This window comes from Penicillium diatomitis (assembly GCF_028827545.1).
Source record: "Penicillium diatomitis strain IBT 30728 chromosome Unknown utg000013l_segment0_segment0, whole genome shotgun sequence".
Taxonomy (NCBI): domain Eukaryota; kingdom Fungi; phylum Ascomycota; class Eurotiomycetes; order Eurotiales; family Aspergillaceae; genus Penicillium; species Penicillium diatomitis.
The window spans coordinates 826235-843812 of NW_026623185.1; the positions used below are offsets into that span (position 1 = coordinate 826235).

The following is a 17578-nucleotide window of genomic DNA, read 5'->3' on the forward strand; positions in this document are numbered from 1 at the left end:
AGTGTTCTGACATTGATACACTTTTTTCGCATTCAGTATAGACAACAAACGATCGGTCAATATTGATATTGGCAGACAAACCTGATCTATTAATGAATGGGTAAGGAAATCGTCCCATTGGGCCACATGTTCAGGAAAAATACAATTCCCCTTTTTGAACTGTTCCAGAGGGGTTTTCTGTATATTTATGGACTTTCTTCGCATGACTCTTGAGCTTCTCTGCATTATTCAGGCTAGTTTGGCGATAGGAGGGGCTGGGAATCACATTCTGATGAGGATACAGGACAATATATCTACATTGAGTCAATACAGAGCACCCTTAGCCCAAGCCAATGAGGATAGTTTCGGGCACCTTTTCAACACTAATTGACACAATTTCAGGTTATGTTCAAATTAGTTTCGGGATCTGCTTTATTGATTTCGGAAGCTCTTGACTCATTCTGTAGGGTATGATTGACTATTCTTGTTGATCCATACGGCAGGAAGTCTAATTTTAGTAGGCTAGGATATCCCCCTGATTCTATTAATATTCTGGCACCATTTGAGAGGGACATCCGGTGAACTCCAGTCCTATGGCGCAACGCAAATTGATGATGTTCGTATTTTGAACGTAATCAAGTGCAATACCCCGGTGGATCCGTCTTGGTGCTTAAAGTAAATCAATGTTAAAATCACTATTATATATTATGAAGGTTACTTGATTTAGATTGAAGCCATGTTCGATTATGGCAGGTGGCAGGCCATATGATATGACTTTATGGACGCTGTATCGATGATACTGCCACTCTCAGCGCGCAGGACATGAGTTCAAGACAAATATGAGAAGTAGATTCTCATTGCATACTTCCGGACTTTTGTGTTGGCGCTAGCTGCCGAGGTAAACGATAAGCAATCCGACCTTTCACTGCGCACCGCACACCGCACACCTCTCGGGCGGCCTCTGGACTCACTCTACTGATCAGATTGGTCAAGTCATGTTGCACCAAAATTTTGAAAGATGAAGAAGCCACAATCTATCTTAAGAGGATATCATCCGGTCTTCCTAGATACGAGATCAGCCTACAGAATCAAAAACTCTCAATGCCTGTACACCGACTTGCTGTGACACTTCTCACTTACGACTCTTCGCTTCGGGCGGGTTTGGGGGAAAATGTCCAGTCATTAGTCCGAGCCTGAGAGTCGATCAGAATCCTTTTGCAGCGGTTCCGGACGGCCTTGCTTGCCACGATTTTAGTCAAGTGACCGAGTCTCTTGCATCACGTAACGCGTTGTTGGCCCGAGCAAAAGACACCGGCCCCTGGCCATGACTTCTACTTTTAAGCTGCCTTCTTTCTCCTTGTCTACCTGCTTGACAGTGTTCTGGGGTTATTGGAAAGGTGCACACCGTCAGGCTGAGAAGATCACCATTTACGATACCATTTTCTCGATCGGTTTCTTTGCTTTCCACTTCATTATGTGGATCATTGCGACGTCCATTGATCCAAATAACAAAGTAACGAGTAACGGGGAAGACATATGGGACTGGTTCTGCACCGCAAACACTTGGAAACAGCTTCTCTCTCACACCATCAGTTGCACCCGATTGTGCCGTCTGCAGGTTCGTACAGTTCCCGAAGCTACGAGAACATTTGACTAACGACATTCATAGAAACGGGACTCTTTTTCGATTGCTATTGGCATTGTTATTAATCTCGTGGTTCTGCTCGTCTACGGCATTGGCGCATACGGTGTCTAGTTCGAACGGCGCCTCCTGGGGGCCGTGAATGGTCGCGGCCAGGTCTGTTCTGATCTTGACTTACAGTCCGCAACCAACGGTCCTGCGTTCTCTAGCCACACGAGCGATCCAGGCAAGTCGCCGTATACCGTTTCTATTGACCCTTTGCCTGCAGCAGAAAAGGGCCAAGCGGAGCCGTTTACGATTCAGTTTGCCTCGTTGCGTTTGCCCACACGACCAATTTCCTCGTTTCAGGGCAGGCCCCTGATCGCCGTCATCAGTCAATTGCTGAGTCGCAACAAGGCAGATCAGCGTCGGTATCAGTACCCAGGCCGAGCACTTCACCTACCCGAAACGAGGCGCAGCGCGTGCCTGCGGCCCCCGGTGAGGTCATCTACGGTACTGTGCCCATTCCAGACGCTTACACGAGTCCCATAATTCCTGCCTTCCTACCTGCAGTGCATCTATGAGCTTGTGGCTTCAATAACGTATACTTCCCCGCTACAATACCTACTATGTCTGCCCTTCTCCAGGTCAGACTTAGAGAGGCCTAGAAAACACATTATTCGCAGATAGTCTAGGAAAACAAAGCAATTAGCTACTTGATATAGCTCTCCTCTCAAGGGAATAGAAGAGGTATAGGGCTATCAGAGAGTTCAAATACTTTCATTCACATTCTAAAGCAAACCCTAAGATGAAGGTAAGTATCTTACCTAGCTTGCAACTTCAGGCTTGTAGTATTTCTTCCTCGAACGAATCGGACTTTTGGAAGTGCCAAACTTGATGCACAGGTATCCCTAATAACAGTCTGCTGTGGCTGGGTTCTTGTCCATAATCCAAGTAATTCCATAGGTCACTCGTCAGATATCTATCGAAGAGGACCAATTCTTGGTCCACTTCCAAACGCAGAGAGAATACTGTAGGTCCGTTTGGGAAATTTCAGTACAAGAGGATTGTCCGGAGAAAGAGGAAATACCAAAAGCATTACAGACATGATTAATCATTATGTTGCTGGAGACAGAGTGCATGAGCTGTTGTTTATTCATGATATCAAAATTTGGACACTCTTGACACCTGTAGCAATCAGGGAAGTAAGGATTTAAACCCGCTCCATTCTGGAAATTGTATTCTCGTTGACGCAGGCGCGTAGAAACGTTTATAGTCGCACCTGGCGATGCAATCTATGCCAGAGGATGAATAAAACGAGGACGATGGATGTAGACTGTCAAGCTAGAGCGCAACAAGTAATTCCGTTACCTAACAAAGCACCTTTTAGTCGAATGGCTCTTTCTATTTAAGCAATACAAATATAGAGCTTTATTTGAACACCTCCTCGCCTATAGCTTAGCTTGAAGAGCCAACAGCCATCTAGGCTGTCTTAACGGCAAAGCTTTGCTAGTGAGCTAGTGAGTGTTACGTGCCAAGAAGTCTCGAGAAGGTTTCAAGAAAATTATACATTTGATGATCTCAAGTTTGAAGTGAAAAAAGATAGAAAAGAAGTAGAAAAAGCAAAGTTTAGCACAAGGTCTTGTGGTCTATCTCCTAGAGTTGATCGAATCGACACCTGTTTCCATTGCCTCTGCCAGAGCTCAGCGGTCCCTTGATGAAGAGAGGCACTGATACATCATCGCATCTCCATAGCATGGCCATTTCCTAATTGATATCATCTTTTCGGTGCAATGGATTAAAGCCTTATCATATGTTGTCATCAGCACATCCTTCTAACTCTTCATGCTAATCAACGCTATTTTCCAGTCCAGATTACAAAAGCGGGAACTCCGTGGTTTTTCTTGGCTTCAAGTATCTTTTTCCAATGCCAACAGTATGTTCAAAACAAACTTTTTCTCACACTGCATGTGAACTAGTCATGAAGATCAAAGGATAATGATTATGACAGTAACGGATATAAGTGATCAGTAGACAAAGCACCAGCGAATCTGTCCTTTGACACTAATATTGCGAATGTGAATCGAGGAGTCACCCTAATTCTCTTTATCATAACTGACATTCCTCTCACCTGCTTGGTCCAGTCTACGTAATACTATAGTGTGAGCCTATCACTTGTGTCTGCGAGTGTTTGTTTTCCATTATCTTGACCAACCTTTTAAACCTTTTGGAAGAGCTTGTGGGTCCGATCAGGGTCAGTCAGACAACGAATGTTCAGCCTCCTCGCAAATCTTACAGACAAAGGGTATATTGATCACTGTTTATGGATTTGGGGAAACATTTGAGTATATCCACGCTTTTCTCCGCCATAACGCATTTTAATTCGCGGATTTTTCTGGCCTCAAAAATCCGTCTTCCCGACAAGTGGGTCCCAGAACTCCCGGTCCACTACGGTCTACCTCGATAGGTTTCCGACATGTTGCCTTCCCAGAAGTATTGTGGCCATCATTGTTTGTTTTGCAATTGATGGCAATATCAAGAGGCCATGTCTTGCTAGAATGTCTGAAACCCTGCGAACCGGGGCGTCTGTAACTCGGATATGACCCTTTCATCTTTTACACTATAAAAACTACATCGCATAGAGTGGAATGGTCATCGTAGACTTTGTCATTTACGTCGGTGAACTCATCTTCTTAGTTGGAGTTTCTGACGTATGGTTTCTTTCCAAGATAGTGCGAACTGCGTTCGTACTTTTCTGAGTATAGACTGAAACACTTCAGGATTGGTTTCGACTTTACGAATAGCTGATAGAAAGAACGTGCGGGGTGCGCGCCAAACGTGAGTTGTAGAAATAGGGTTATTAGAACTACGAGAGTGAACTAACTTAATGAATTCAGATTCGCGAGGGAAATGAATCAAGCTCACAATCCCTGCTAAATATCATTCTTCGGAGAGTCTAAGCGTCTTTCGTGTGTGTCTGAGCGGTGTCAAAAGGCTTTCGCTCTTGAGATGAACATCCACAATAAGGGCATATGGTTGTGATAAAAAATCTTCCTTCCACACGGACATAGCGGTTAGCATCCTCATTGGCTGAATCATCGACCACTGGCTTCTTCTCCGGCTTCCCGCCACGGGTATGTGGCTTAAGCTTTCGGGACTTCCCAATGTTGTCGTTTTCATCGGTAGCCTTCTTAGCAAGAGCAGTCATTTTGGTTCTCTCGCCAGCTTCAGCCTCACTGGACTGGGAATATTCGTCCGCCTTGTGCCAGGTGTTAGCCCCGGAAGTATGAAGCAAAAATAGGTTCGCAGAAAGTGACCCACGTCTTTCTTAGCACGCGCCTTCTTCTTAGAAAGACGGAAGCCTCGCTTGCCTGGCCGATTGCACTCAACATCCTACATGCGTATGTCAGTGAAGTGGTAGAATTGAATATCACAAAGGCATAAAGCTGCTTTCTTCGTAAAGTCAGGGGAAGAAAGTGCACGTACGCCTTTCCAGTCCTCATCTGGAATGTGGCGTTCCGTGAGGGCTTTGCGGACAGCGTCTTGTTGGGTCTTGGACAAACCCTTCCAGCCAACGATGCGGTCAAAATCTTCATCACCTTTCAATTCTTCCTTTCCGAACAAGTTCTTGATCATATTAGCGAGAACAAGGGGAGTGGTGCAGCCCCTATGAATTGTCAGATCCACGATAGGCGCAAGATGCACTTAGAAGACTTACCAGTGCCGCCACCGCCAGCTTTTAAATTTTTCGACCCAGGTGCCGACACGGATTTCGCCTTTTGTAATCTCAATATTATGGTCTCGGCACTCCTTGTTGTGACAACCAGCGGAGTCTGGTGAAACCTCTGCGAGCAGAACCAAAAGTGTCAGTACAGGCAAGCGAGTCCCAATGGAACTATTTAGTCAATAGGAGTCACGCTGCCACAGAATAGTGCCTCGTAATCTTTCATATTTCAGAAAAGGGACACATGGTAGCAAAAACCACTCGGGTTATGGTAACGCGATTCAGCGTTGCGCGTCCTCGCGCGTGTCGGTGCATCAACCTCGCATCGCGGCATTGAATATCAACATTGTATCGTGCCATTTTGGTCTGATGCTGACACGAACCTATTAAGTTTTTGAAATTAAATCATGAGCAGGACCTACCAATGGAATAAGGCATGATGACGGTGAAGCCCTCACTAAGGCAGGTACTTCCTTATGAGACGGATGACGGAAGCGCCGCGAAGAGATTCAGGGAACCGTGTAATATTATCTCAGAAGAGACCTTCAAACAGTCAGTCAAACTCAATAGAAAGACCTGATAGACGATAGGGTAATGAGAGAAGGTTGGATATAGAAAAGAGAAAAACGGGTCAATGTAAAGATAAACTCGGAATGGAAAGGATAGCAAGTAGAGCGAGCGATAGGACAACAGTTTCATGCATAGAAGTCTTTAAATATGATTTTTCAATATTTGCTATTTCTGTAACGGATGATTCTAAATGTATAAGATATTGGTCATATTTATAGCATACAGGCCGTAATTATTGAATTTGGGTCATGTTCAAACTCTTCCGACTTACAATATATTCTATTTTTACTACTCATACTGTACATTACTCCTCAAGTCCGACCTTGAGCTTTTGTCATTGTGAAAGCCTTGCTGGATAAATGGCTGGTATTGCAGGCCACATGTGCAGAGGAAATCAACTGGGAGACTCTGACTTGAGAACCCCCGGTTCTCCTCCTATCCACTACGTACACCTACCATATGATCAATCTTCCTCTCGGGATCACGACATAACGAAATTCCGTCAAATGGTCACAAGGGTTATGCTTTCGGATTTAAGTGATCGGAATGACAGGGGTTATGATCTACGCCCCCTTCTTTCGTCTTTGCCTTAGCTCAGTTTTCTTCTCGTGCTTGAAACAAAGAGAATGTGAAAATAAACTCTATCACTGGGTGTCCATTTTCACTATTGATTAGTTTAGCACTTAGCTAGGCATCTTGCTAAGTCATTTCATCTTTTAAGCGCGAAATATCTTCTCCACAGAAAAATCCATCCGGCAGTCCTTACCACACCTTTGAACTATCCCACCTTCCCCCGATAGCATGGTAGAATATCCTTAGCGGCCAAAGTTCTACCCTACACTATGATGGTAGAGAAAACAAGAATACCGAGAGAGGGAAAAGCCAAGATTTTCATGCTAATAGCAACTCTAATTTTAAGGACATGAGCACCTCGCATAATAGCAGTCAGAATATTGTGGGGTATGGTAAAGAAAGAGTTAATACTGCGCCCGTATGAGTTAAACGTATTGGGTTTGGCCCCGTAGTCCAGGATGAGTTTGACCATTATGATATGTCCACCTTGAATGGCTCAGAACAGAGGCCCTGCTTCCGCTGTGAACCCTGGTAGAGGATTCGGGCTGGCATCCCATTACAGAAAAAGTTGCACAGCTCGATAGTGACTATTTGCGGCTGCTCTACATAAAGACCAAGGAGCTGTAATCGCTGCTTTTGCTGGAAAGATAATGGGCGCATCGAATCGTACATACCGCAGAAGAAGTAGGAACGAAGTGAAGTTGGATGTCTGTGTTCAACAGAAACAAAGAAATCTTCAAATTCGCTCTTAATTATACGTGTTATTATATACGGGAAAGGTAGGTTCCAAGCCCACAAAATCGGAAATGTCAAGTTCCAGTCAGAGTCATGTACTGAAAGACATGGGGATCTTTCCGTCTCCTTGAGTTAGGTTGCTCAACTGGGTATTAGGTTTCGGGAACCAAGTTGACGACTAAACGGCCTGTTTGCTAAGAGAATGGAATCTGGTTTGTAGTATTCTCGGCTCATAACAAGAGCAAAACAGCACCCCGGCGCTTGATCTGTGAAAGACGAAGCTCCATACACAATACACCTTACGAAACGTGCTATCATTTACCTAGCAGGTCTTCATTGCTGATATGAATACTCTAATGGAGTATACTTCAGTGTATTGATCGTACTCTGGTTTGAGGTGCTCGGCGTCATTCTTCCATTGCCTCGGCTAGGTGACCTTCCTGCTTAATTCGCTGGTTCTGACCCCATCTTGGCCGCCTTGCTCAAATTGACCAGCCTTCCGTGCTCCTCAGATGTTTGAAATTGATTACATATGGCCACAAGTTTCACGTGTGAGGGTTGACCTTTTTGATCGGGAACAGTGAAAAGCTCCCTGAGCCCTTGGTGCCCTTTCGTGTCCGGATTAAGCTGTGATCAGAGCGTGATGTTCGGACCTTGCTTCGAATGTCTCTGGTATACTTGCTGTGGGAAGACAAGATAGTATCTTCAAAGTCCGTCAAAATTCCTGTTCTCTGATGGGGTCCGGCCGGCTGGTCGTTGCAGGATGGCAGCTCCTGACTTCTTCCAGGAGACCAACTTTTGAATTCAAAAATCCGCTTTGACCGATAATATTCCCGTTTCAATATAGTTTAAGCTTAATTGGGGTCAATGGCCGAGGATGAAGTTGATAGCATGGTTGGTTTTGCGTTTCGCAAGGTTTGAGTATGAAGGTAGGTATCTTCAAGGGTATTCGGACCCTACAGCTTAAAAATCATTAGGTCAAGGTTATCAAAATGTGAAAGCTTTCATTCATCTCTTGACTCGCTATAGCCTACTTCGCTTTCACAAACAGAGAATTTCAAACGCTTGAGACTGACTTGCATTGAATCATATCAAGTCGGCGCGAGTCGGCCACTCCATCACCTTCACTCCATAAGCCTATGATATCCATTCAAGTAAAATCGATCGATATCGATCGCATATAGTCTGATTTTCGGACCACCGCAAAAAAAGCCTTCCCAAGGAGCTTGAGCCGTGCGAGACAGGTCCAAATGCTAACAAGGATAGTAATGTGCGTCCGAATTGAAGGCAACGTTTGTCCAGTCATTGACATGGCTTGAGGGCCACTGTTCGAGCGACAGCATGTCAGCGTACATCTGTGGTGAGGAGTCCATAGATGCATAGCTATACTGTGTTAAGACTAAGGTGTTTATCGAGTAATACGCAATCTCTGCGTGTTGTTGAACTATACCGCAGTTACTGCCATAATTTTGGTTTTGCCAACGGGGATCAGAAACCATAAGCTGCATTGTCGGTAAGCCAGCTGGGACAGCTTGTGGTACCGAGGGAGGGTCCGAAGAATAATCGCTTGTGTCCGAAGTGAGAATGGTCTCGTTAGGCGTCCTAGTAGCTCTGAGATATCTGGTATGACCAAGAGTCCCCAGAGTATTCTCGGTGTCGGCTACCATGAGCTCTGTGCCTAGGCCATCTTCTACCACTGATTTGGCAGGTTTGTAATTTGAATTTACCTCGCCGTCCTGTAGGTCATGAGATCCGTTGATATCACCCGAGAAGTCTGAATCTTTACCTGCTACCTAATTATTAGCGAACTCTGACATTGGAATAGGTAGCAGCGATTCTTTCCACTTCGGCATACAGGCATAGCAGCATTCGGAAGTCTGTACTTGATCAAACGTCCATAGCACGTCATACAAAAGATAGCACGTCATACAAAAGACTCCATTCGGTCTTTTCAAGCTTTCGAGGATTTTTGCTGTCAAAATTCTCCATTCCCAAAACAGCTCTTTCGAGATCTGTTGGATCAAGTCCGTTGACGCGACTACGAGCTATGTGAATGATGAGCTCGACGCAATCTGAGTTTCCAGCGGTCATGATCGATTATTATTTTGAACTCCACACACAATTGCCATCGTCCTAGAGACACATACCGTGTTTCGACGGAGCGCTAGGCACTTTGTGCGGAATACATGCCGGCCACCATTTAGGCTTCGGTGAGTTTGGCTTCATGTTCCGTGAGTGGTAGGGGAAGGCAGATCTTTTCGTCGGATCAACTTGTCTGATCAAACCTGCAGCCCACTTCCTGAGAACCTTCTAAGTGGTGCCATTCAACACTGATTTACAGTATGAAAGCACATCAGCTTCAGAACAACCCCGAGGACTGCACTTTCCTTCGGATCGATCTTCACCGAATCCCTCTTCATACGAGGATTGCGAAAGCACCCATTGCTCCGTTGGATCGTTAGACTTTGTATGTGTTCATCATATGTAAGCGATATGTCTTAAATTGCATTGAGTAGGAAAAGCTTACTGTTTCCTGGTAACCTCGAGCCAGGCCCTCCCTTCCCATACCAAGAAGAGAACTCATTACATAAGAAAGCTGATATCCATATAAGCATAAAACTTCCGCTGAAAGACAGAGCTCGGCAAAGAGAGCTCGGCAAGCCGCACTTGAATATCTGTCAACTGCTTACTAGCAGTCGTGCAGGGTAGAAAGGGTGATTTAAAACCGGCTTGATAGAACAAGTTTGTCTGATGCCGTAAATTCACCACGGATCAGACCCGGTCGAGTATTATTTAAAGTCCTGTTGTCAGCGGTCAGAGAAGCTTTAGAATAGACCGGAACTTCGTCTCGTGCCGGAATACTGACTCAGAATCGTGTCAAGTACACTTACCCAGATATTCCATCAATCACAGCATGCTTTGGGAGAGATTGTGGGGCGATCTGAGAGTAGCTAACAGGCGCCGTATATTCTAATCATCAGATAAAAATCATGCTGACCTGTGCTCTAATTGCGCTCCGCTTTCGGGGTTCCAGTGGCGGGAGGGTGTGAAGGCTAAAGCCGATCGAGCTATACTTTAACTTATAAAACTCTGGCCGAGCATTCGACATCAATGTCCCCCTCCAAGATTGGCATTTTAAAGCATCAAACAGTAGCTTTCAATACTTGGTCAATATGCCAAACACAAAGAAAACCTCGATATGGGAGCGTTACCCTTCTCACTTGCGACCCCTACCTCCACCGGCCCCTGCTTTATCCAAGGAGCATTCTGAGCCTGAAACAACTGATATTCCAAAGGAGAAGAAGAAACATGGATTTCTTTCTACATTTATTTCCAATTTGTGTTGTGCTAAGCTCAGTTCTTCTCAAGCACCCTGAGAGAATAGGTAAGCGTTCTGACCTATTTTCCACGCCGTCTTGTGACTCAAGTTGCGTATTAACGTACTATCTTGTCTGAAGTCTCACTTGAAGGAACAAGAGCTCGATCTCCAGAGGGTAAGGCTCGTGACCTCAAGCCGGTGGTAAACTATGGAGACGCGATTTCAGAATAGGATTATAGCGAAAGGGCACGTCGTCTTTCTCATCTGTAAATAGGTTGCGAGACAATTGAGATGTCTGTCTCTTGGCTCGCTGAGGTACTTACGTTACTATACATAAATGATCAGCGTGATCTTTCCTATCCTTCATGTCACGTTTCAAAGTCATGTTCGTCAGTCTCACCCTAAATTCCTGTCTTTAAAGGGTGTTTTTTTAAGTCCAACACAGTGAACCATCAAAGATCAATGGAGATACGACATGAATCTGCTGAGATAAAATCAAACAGTGCAAAGCGAAACTTAAATTTCTTTTCGAACGTTGGCTCTTTCACGTTCGAGGGAGCAAGATGTTTGAGTTGTTATTCGGTGGTCTAAACTTGTTTTGCCATTCTGGCTGGTCCGGCGATTTAGGCATTGTTGAGTCCTTTCTGATAATGTCCAGTCATGAATTCATTGGCGTAGAATTTTGTATGAACCATCGGTCTTTCATTGGTAAATAGAATGCACGGTGCTATGTGAAACTCGGATAGCCCGGTTTTTTACCAAATCGGTTGAAGCACCAAGATCACGTCTAGGTGATGGGCTAGGGGTCATGGACCCACCCTCATAGAGCTCGAGTGGAATGAGTGTCACATGTGTTCTATTTGGAAATTACCGTTTGTCTTGGTATTTCCATCCCTCACTTCCGCCCTGATAGGCCTGTCACCTCAATAGAATGACGGTATAATGACATTAAACGAGGCGATCTTTGACCGATCATCACGGCTTTTAGCTCATAAAGCTATATGGAACATCGAGGTCATGCAAGAATCCATAGAGTTTCTCAAAGTCGCCCCACCTTTCCATTCTGGACAAATAACGCAATATTTTGATAGAGAAGAGAATGGGTTTTCCGATTAGCGACTCGGAGCGGTGCGGTCGCAGAAAATTCAATCTCAGTTGAACCAGAGAACGTATGCATATCAGCACTTGGACTCAGATTCATTCTAGTCTGATTTTGCCCGCTTCTGACTTCTCTGATTTATAGCCGCAAAAATACCTGGGAATGCCCTTTACACCAAGAGAGATAGACACTGGTCTACAATCTGGAGAGTTGTGGGCAAATTGTACAATATTGAATGTGTAACCAGTCTTCGCAACCTATGATTTTGTACAAATGGTATTGATAGGCGATTCAATACCGACTTCTAATACTCTGAGATAAAGTATCCCAAAGCGTGCTAGAAATTATCCTTCCTGCGCTTTAATATAAGCCGTGATTCTAACTCTTCCAGTCCGTGATGTACACTCGTTCACCTTAAACTCGCTCGCCACTACTGATTGAGTCTGATCTTCTCCGAGTCTATACTATTGTACTATATAGAACGTCACAAGGTAAACAGGGCGCATTCATTCGCGCGCATATTAAGCGACAGCATATACATGTAGGGTAGAGATACTCACGCCTTCCGTGGCACAGACTGCTGGTTTTCTGGGGTACTCGGTGATGAACGCGCAGGCCCTGGCAATCAGTGAGTATTGACTCATTGGGTACTTTTGTCTTTCCTACGGGCGTACACTCCTCAAGTGCCAACGAGGGGATGCTGCCTGCACGACTAGGGTTATTGATGCACTCAGAATCTACAACTCGGATACTTATCACTCTATGCTTAAGATACGATCCGCCCTGTTGTATATTGCAGCAATTGCTACGAATGCACCTGTCGATTATTCTTTTGTCGGTCGCTTTTCTGATGGGCTTCAGATGTTAAGCTATGCTTCCTGTGTCTTGTCTTCCCACATGACATTCGCTGAAAGGTCAAAGAGAAAATTGTTAGCTACTATGTATTGACTCTAAGAAGACTCAAGTAATCTCGTAACACAAGCGGTACCCAAATTAGAGTAGGTTCCAAGATTTCTCACAAATTTGTATTCAATTCGTAACCCGAACCGGATTGGAAGAGCTTGATGTCCATTGCTCTCTCAAATAGGGACCCGTCCCATTAAGTCTGTTAGATTTTATAGCTAAAACAAATCAGATCGTTCTTGTGCCTCGAGGGAAATAAGTTGATCAGCCAACTTGTATTTGTGATATCCTGAACGACCTGTGATCAAGAGGTATATGGTCGTTACAAGCCAGTGCATGATTGATTTAGCGTACTTCCTCTCTTCGGTTAGGTCCATCATTGCGTGTTTCTAAAGACCTCGTCCGTCCATGTTACGTCGCTCACCGCACCAATACATGTCATATAATCGAGTTCTCCCAACCACGGTCTCTCCTCTCTAGGAAGTCATCCGTTATCCACGCCGGTATGGGCCAGTGGACGTGAGCTCTTGAATTACATGACCGTAGATGATCCAAATGATATGCGCTCGTATGAACAGGAGGCTTATTGATCATGAAAGTAACGAGTAGGTAGCGAAGCTCGTGCCAGGATGTTCGGCACCATTACAATTTTCAAAATGATAAGAGGATTTTAATTCCGTTCTCAGAAAGCCCTTCCAAAAGTACCCCATTCACCAATGTCCCACAAGATGTATAATGGTCATCAAAGTTCTGAGCTGGGTTTCCTTATATTATGACGGTACCAGCCGGGCCTGCCATCCATCAGGAGGCGAAGAGAAAGAAGTTTGGTTCGGCATAAGTCGCAGGATCATGTACTAAAGATGATGAGACGCGGCCACGTAAATGTACCGGATGGTTACCAAATTGCTTCGCCCCTTTTGCACAATTGAATCAATGAGAATCTATTATCGTATAACGCAGATTTGGTTCGTTTGGGCTCCTGCATAAACTGAAGTTTTGCCAAAGTTCTTGGCGTGTTGCCAAAGCGGGGTTGTTGCCGACTTTGTGTTAGAATTGCAAGTTCGCTATATCAGACATTATTTCTCACGCACTGTGTTTGTGAAAAATCAACCATTCACATTCTTCATTTTGATTCTTGGCTCTCCATGTGCGATATCGTGGGGAAATAATGCGAAACAGATCGTTGGTGCCGAATTCTCATCCAGTCGGTACGCGGTGTGGCGTGAGATTAAGCTAATTGGATGTTGAGCGCCGAGTATCACTTTGATTCAGCTTCCCGCACAAGACTCTATGGGCGTTAAGCTGAATCGTGTATGTATATAAGCACCTAGTGCTTGAATCTAGGTACTGGTACAATGGAGGTTCATCCCGTTATGTTTGATAGTTGGAGTGAGACAGGTCAATTGCTAGGGGTGCGTACAATGTGGGCATGATGGACGATGTGCCAACTATAAGACTATGTATACGCATATGACATGCCAAGGGTATATTGCTTACATATCGGAAGAGGTGTTCAAAGTAGATTCTCATATACGCAAATCGAGAAGCGCAGAAAACGCCGTGGGTTGCGCAGGCGTAGAGAAATTCTGCAGTCCGAGTGACTAGGTTCGGATTAGCGTTCTGGTACACTTTTCTATTCTCCTTTGTATATATTGCCACACAGTATGCGATTAGTTCTTGTGTGAAGGACACACCATATAGAGGTTTTGAGTGTGAAGTGCGGCCTCGTCAGCTGCAAAGCTATACGGGCAGAAAAAGGTAGAAGAAAGTTAGAAGCAACTGGGTCTCATGTAACTTAAAAACCCGAAAAGAGAATGTAAAACGCAAAGGACAGAGGGTGTATGCTTTCTAAAGGTTCCATCAGGCAGAAGCAAGTATCCCTAAGGAGAAAGGTAAACATGAACATGAAGTACTTATTGATGCAAACCCTTGACATGTGAGAACGTTTCTTTATCTCAACCTTGGGAGACTTGAGGTCGGGTTTGTGCCAAACAACTGGTCAGCAGATTCACCAGTTGTCCACCAGATAGGGTGTTGACCAGTTAACGGACGAGTTAACCGTTGGTCACCAACTAGCCAATTCACTCTCCAATCCACATTCGACTAGTTTTCCCGGATTCTGAAGCTCCAAGGTTCAACTGTTGCACTGGCCAGTGAAGCCGACCTTATATCACTGATGTGTCGCACTGTGGGGTATCCACTTTCGATTGAGAACGAGGGATTGAAGTCGGTTCCCCCGGGCGGGAAGAAAAAGCCGTCCCATACAGAGTGGCATGGGATGGGGGACGTTTCAGTGGGGCGTCGTGCGCAATATGCGGAAGAAAAGAGGGAGGGTTGGTAGGGAGGACAGGAGAAGGATGTAGACACTTCCTCCGTAGGGATAGAGGAAGCCTGTTTCTGATTCAGATTCGTCAAAATTGCAGCCTGATTCAAGTCAAAGTTCTTGTATTCATCAAAGATTGTGCTGACGATTCCTCTCTGCGACGACTCCAGCCTATCAGCAACCGAGGCTTTGAAATTGCAAGCTCCCTCCTCAAACGGGGGGTGGTTGGAGAAGGAAACCAGCTCATTCGATGAGAAATCTGTCAGCCCAAGGGGAAACGGCCGGAAATCATCAGCGGCAGGTAGAGTGGTCACTCCATCGGAGCCAGGTTCATAATGGGAAACGTGGTTGATGAGACTTCTGGAATCATCCGTATGTCTTGCTAATTCAGATGATGTGCACTCGTTTACTATTTCCCCACTGTAGTCCGCAGGAAAAAGTTGCTGGAACATCATTGTCCGGGTATCCTGGAAGGAATACCGTTGCACTGTGGTCGACGCTCGGGCACTTAAGGTCTGCTGCTGATGAGTTTGACAATGCATGATTAACAGAGATTCGTGGGGACAAATTGTGTAGGAGGGAGGGAAAAGCGCGAGAGAGGAAGAGAAGGAGGAGTAGGATGGAGAAACATGGGGGGAAGTTGAGAAATGAGAGGTACGGGAAAGGATAATCAAGCTCACATCTACCATGGCGTGGTAATCCGCTTGAGAAATACCGAACTGATAACTGGGTTGTGGAATCGAGTCGGAGGCAATTACCCCTCCGACTGAAGGCGAAGTTATATGTCCACGGCTTGGTTTTCCTGAGGTTGCCGTAAGCGGTCGGTTGATGTGTGTCAACTCTCGTATCGGTTGGGAACTTGACTGAGTTTTGCGTGTTGATTTTCTGAAGCGCCATTTTTTCAAGCGACTGCGTAGCTGGTTTTGACTAGCGGAGACAATATCATTAACCGGATCAGCTCTGATGAAGAATTGCTGAACATTAATTCTCGAAAAAATACCTTGGATTGAAATCATCCGAACTAATGTGTTTCATGACATGTTTAAGCGGCCATTCCTCGTCCACATATAGATGGGCAATGAGCGCCTTCTTACTTTCCCAGACCGCGGAAGATATTTGATTCTTCATCTTCTCATTCGAGAATGTGAAGCAACAAACTTGTAGACGAATACTGAGATGACAAATGATAAGAATGAATGATCACGCTACTGATGAAACGTAATTCAGTACCCAGAGTAAGGGGATATCCTGCGGGATAGGAGAGTCATGTTGATAATCAAAGTCGTAGAGAGGCAAGTTTTAAACAAATCATTATTGACAATTGAGCAAAGTTATTGTTTAGTAACGTGGGTCGACAACGTGAAGTCATAGAACTCCAGTATAGATCCGCACTAGCACTGTATTATTGGCGAAGATGAGAGGCAGCACAGCCGGGCAGCACAGCCGAAACTCAGCAATAGAATCAAGCAGCTGCAGAGGCCTGCGGACGCGCGTGCAATCACTAACACTTTGTGACATGATCATTGATTTTAGGCAATCTCCAAAACTTCTTCTAGGGTCTGGAAAGTCCCTGGTCTACTCTGTCCACCATGTCCACCCTGTCTGCCTTGTCCATTCTACCCACCCTGTCCATCATGTCCACCCTACTCTTCCCTGTCCTCTGTGCCCCTGTCTCAACTCGTACGATATGTATCGGGGTTCTTCCGATACCATCATCGGGGCGAAGTGCATGCAGGGAACATGTCATTGGTTCTCGTGCTGGGACACTTATTTCATTAAATTTTTTCTACTACTTTTGCACTATGGGGCAGTTTGTCTGCTTGACTCGCTCTTCCCAACCCGATCAAATTGTCTGTATGCTTTCAGAATATTGACGTCTCAAAATTCATACCACTACGTATTATCACACTGATCCACGAACGTTTCCCGGCCACGAGATGTCATTTTAGCTCACAGAGACATTCTATCTTCACTTTCAAAGAAGCGATCTCACCACACCGTCGAATGCTGTTGTTCTTCGTATAGGTCTATCTGCCACCGGCTCTGCTAAGAATTGAGTTTCCGTACCATCATTGATGAAGGCTGGTAGAATAATTTTCTCTCGTGCCAAGTAAATCAGTTCAAATTATCAATGATCTCTATCCTGTGATACAGGAGAACGGCCTCGTCAAGGAAGAACAGATCAGAAGATGCGTAAACTTTTCAAAGAGGTATCATACTTTCAGTGGTTTCATTTGAAAACTAATAAATAACAAGGCCGGTAGGAGTCCACTACCAAGGGCTTCTCTTCTAAGTGCCTGATAGCAAGCCCATGATGTCATGCGCTTCTCATTGTTTATAACACTGCGATGTACATGTGGAGAAATGCATTAAAACACGTTCAAGATGCGAGATAGGTCTTGTGCTTCCACCACGCTACTAATTGAAGGGCGGTAATTTCGCCAATAAGCACAGCCCCCTACACGATGCAATCGGGGCATTACTTTCGAGCCAAGTTTACTGGTCATCGTTTGGGTCAAGAGGGCCACCAACCTTCTGAATCGCCACATTTCCCTTTTGAATCCTTATCACCGGCAGACACACTCGGCTGGGAGCCGTGTCCTTTATATACCGGGTACTATACTGATCAGCGCGACGACAATTTATTATTCAACCCTGCCTACCCACGGTTGGTTATGAGAAGTCGGAGATAGACAAGGCATGAGAATTAGCCCAGCGGGCACGGTCTGGAT

The 17578-nt window shown here is 45.1% G+C and overlaps 2 protein-coding genes across 2 annotated transcripts; one reads left to right on the forward strand and one right to left on the reverse strand.

Moving 5' to 3' along the window:
- Nucleotides 1-1303: 1303 nt before the first annotated feature.
- Nucleotides 1304-1735, forward strand: N7539_008630 (uncharacterized protein; the record flags this gene model as incomplete). The annotated part of the gene is made up of 2 exons (XM_056938225.1): nucleotides 1304-1597; nucleotides 1649-1735. 2 exons carry the CDS (start codon nucleotides 1304-1306, stop codon nucleotides 1733-1735), a joined length of 381 nt encoding a protein of 126 aa, XP_056786607.1.
- A 2821-nt stretch (nucleotides 1736-4556) lies between these two features.
- On the reverse strand, nucleotides 4557-5684 carry N7539_008631 (PARP-type zinc finger-containing protein; the record flags this gene model as incomplete). The annotated part of the gene is made up of 5 exons (XM_056938226.1): nucleotides 4557-4859; nucleotides 4922-4993; nucleotides 5087-5267; nucleotides 5319-5495; nucleotides 5569-5684. 5 exons carry the CDS (start codon nucleotides 5682-5684, stop codon nucleotides 4557-4559), a joined length of 849 nt encoding a protein of 282 aa, XP_056786608.1.
- Between the last annotated feature and the right edge of the window lie 11894 nt (nucleotides 5685-17578).